General features: G+C 56.5%; 1 protein-coding gene across 1 annotated transcript in view; it reads left to right on the plus strand.

Annotated features, from left to right (window-relative positions):
- Positions 1-2,247, plus strand: part of CEP164 (centrosomal protein 164kDa) — a 72,448-nt gene extending 70,201 nt beyond the window's left edge. The window contains exons 32-33 of the mRNA XM_010830643.1: positions 589-711; positions 878-2,247. Coding sequence (XP_010828945.1) covers positions 589-711; positions 878-974 — 220 coding nt within the window. The 3' untranslated portion in view covers positions 975-2,247. The remainder of the gene's footprint in view (positions 1-588; positions 712-877) is intronic.
- The last annotated feature ends 238 nt before the right edge of the window (positions 2,248-2,485 follow it).

Below are 2,485 nucleotides of genomic sequence, written 5' to 3' on the forward strand. Positions count from 1 at the left end.
GGCCCTGTCACATCACCCAGACGTTAGGCAGGTCCCCCAGGCCATGAAGCCAGTGGGGGCAGGCTGGCCTTACCTGAGCCAGCCCCATGAGGAAGCTGCCCAGTGGCACCCTGGGAAGAGATGGGATCTGGCCGTGGAGTGAGGCCTTCGTCTCTGCCCTGAGCTGTTTGTCTGCTGCACACGGCTCCGTTCTTCCCCCAGACCTGCTGAGCAACATCTGGAGGGAGTGGGGGCTCCCTGTGGGGGAGACAGATGGGCAATTATTGAAACTTGTTATTAATTTCCCCTTCATCTTATTCCTTGCCAAATGTACCCCTCCTTGATGTGTCCCTGCAGGCCCCCAACCATAAACACAGCCCCTCTCACCCTTTAGCCAGCTTGGGAGCTGATGCTGGGAAGGTATTTGAGTTGATAGAGAGGAAAGTGTTTGCTGATGAGATTGGCTGGGCACAGGCAGACGTGGGAGCCTTGAAGTCGGGCGCATTCATCCAGGATGGGGGCTCCACCCTCTTCCCTTTTGGAAATGGATGCTCCTCACCCCAGAGGGGCACTCTTGCTGTGCTCCTGCCTCCTCTCCCCTCCCTGCAGTGAGCAGCTCCGCCGCCTGCAGCATCCCTCTTCCCGAGTCCCGCAGGTGGGCGCCTCTAACTTGCAGGACATGATCGCGGCTAACCGAAAGTGGCTAGAACATTACAAGAATGACCCCAAGTTGTATCCTTTTAGCTGCCTCCCAAACCCTGATCCCTTCCCGCTCTAACTGCCAGGGCAGGTGGGCCCTAGGCAGGGTGGGGGCGTCCCAGGAGGGTCCCGTCTGGCCTGTGACTCCTCCCCAACCGTGCTCAGCTGACTGCGGAGTTCTCCTTCACCTTGTGGCCAGACCTCTCTTCTCCTCGGTGCCCAAGCCAGCGGCTGGTTCTAGCTTCCTGCAGCTGGACCTGGATGAGAACAACAGACTGAAAATCTATCACTACTGAGGCGCTGAGCCGGGGGGCAGCCTGGCCTCTTCTGCACCCAGACTATGTGCCCTACTTGCTGCCTGCACGTTACTCCCCTGATAAAGCATCCTCCCGGCCCCGCTCTGTGCTGCTTGCCTCACTGGGAACTTAAAGGAGCCCCGGGGCACCAGGGGAAACGGATGGTGTCACCGGGAACAGTAAGCCACCCCTAGCCTGTAGCATCTCAGGCTGCCCTGTGTGACTTCTGCGTGAACCTGGCAACACTGATGTAGGGCAGCGGGGGCAGAGTTGGCGGTGGAGGAGCTCCTGCTTCAGAGGCCAGGGGACTCCTTTGGAGTAGAGTCAGTCTGTTGGACCTGTGGGGCCCGCTTGGAGCTCCCAGGGTCACATATGTGGTCCCTCACTCCCCAGAACAAAGTCCCCCCGGCATGTTTGTACTCTGGGACCAGGGCCCGCCTCTCTAATACCTCAGCCCTATAGACATCAAGCCTTTTTTTTTTTAATGTCCCCTTTCCTGAGCACTCTGTCTCACCTTTTGACTTATCTCAGGATTGGGCCCAGAGCCCTGTGGGCGGTGGCTGGAGGCTGGCCCCAGAAGTTTTGCCAGCTGTCTTCTCTCTGCTCGTCCTGGGCTTTCCTCAGGGGCTTTCCTCAGGAGCACTTCCTTCCCCCCGTCCTGGGGCTCCTCCCCAGAGCATCCTAGCTACATTCTCAGGTCTCGGGCACCCAGCTTCCAGGAAGCCAGTGAGCCACGGGAGGAGACTGGGAGGGCTCACCATGGTTTCCTCTTCCTGGATCACCTCGGGTATATATGTGTGTTGTTTCCGTCTGTCTTTTCCACCTGTGCCGTCCCTGCCGCCCCTTCTCAGAGCCTGGAGACTTGTTCTGAAGGAGGTGAGGGGCTGGGCCTATGCCTGCTGTCTAGCACAGCACCCTGCCACCCTTCCCACATCAGCAGGCTCCTTGAGGGGACATGCAGGCAGTGCTTAACATCTGCCCCATCGTTTAAATAAAATGCACCCCCTTTGCTTGTCTTGAAAGTGGTGGGGGTTCCCCTGCCTCTCCAGTGCATAGAAACCACCTCTCCACCCCTCATTTCTTTGGATAAGGAACTGAGATCCCATTGGCTTGTTTACCCCCAGGTACTTTTTTGGCATTGGTCTACCACATAGGATGTCCATTTTTGTTCATTCTGTGTGCTTCGGGAATAGCTCATGTGCTGCAACCAACTTTGGTGACAATCCTGTGTTTTATACATCAATTAAATCTCTGCAGGTCCATTTGCTACACAGTAGCTGTGTGAATGTGTCTCCTTTTTGAAGGCCTTTGCTTCCTTCTGCTTAAGAATAAAGGGAAGGAAATGAACATTCACAGAACACCTAGGGCTCCCCTGGTGGCTCAGTGATAAAGAATCTGCCTGCCAGTGCAGGAGACACAGGTTGGATCCCTGGTCTAGGAAGATCCCACATGTTGTGGAGCAGCTAAGCCTGTGAGCCACAGCTACCAAGCCTGTGCTCTAGAGCCCATGC

This window comes from Bison bison, unplaced genomic scaffold, assembly GCF_000754665.1.
Source record: "Bison bison bison isolate TAMUID 2011002044 unplaced genomic scaffold, Bison_UMD1.0 scf7180017864518, whole genome shotgun sequence".
In the NCBI taxonomy this organism is placed as follows: Eukaryota; Metazoa; Chordata; class Mammalia; order Artiodactyla; family Bovidae; genus Bison; species Bison bison.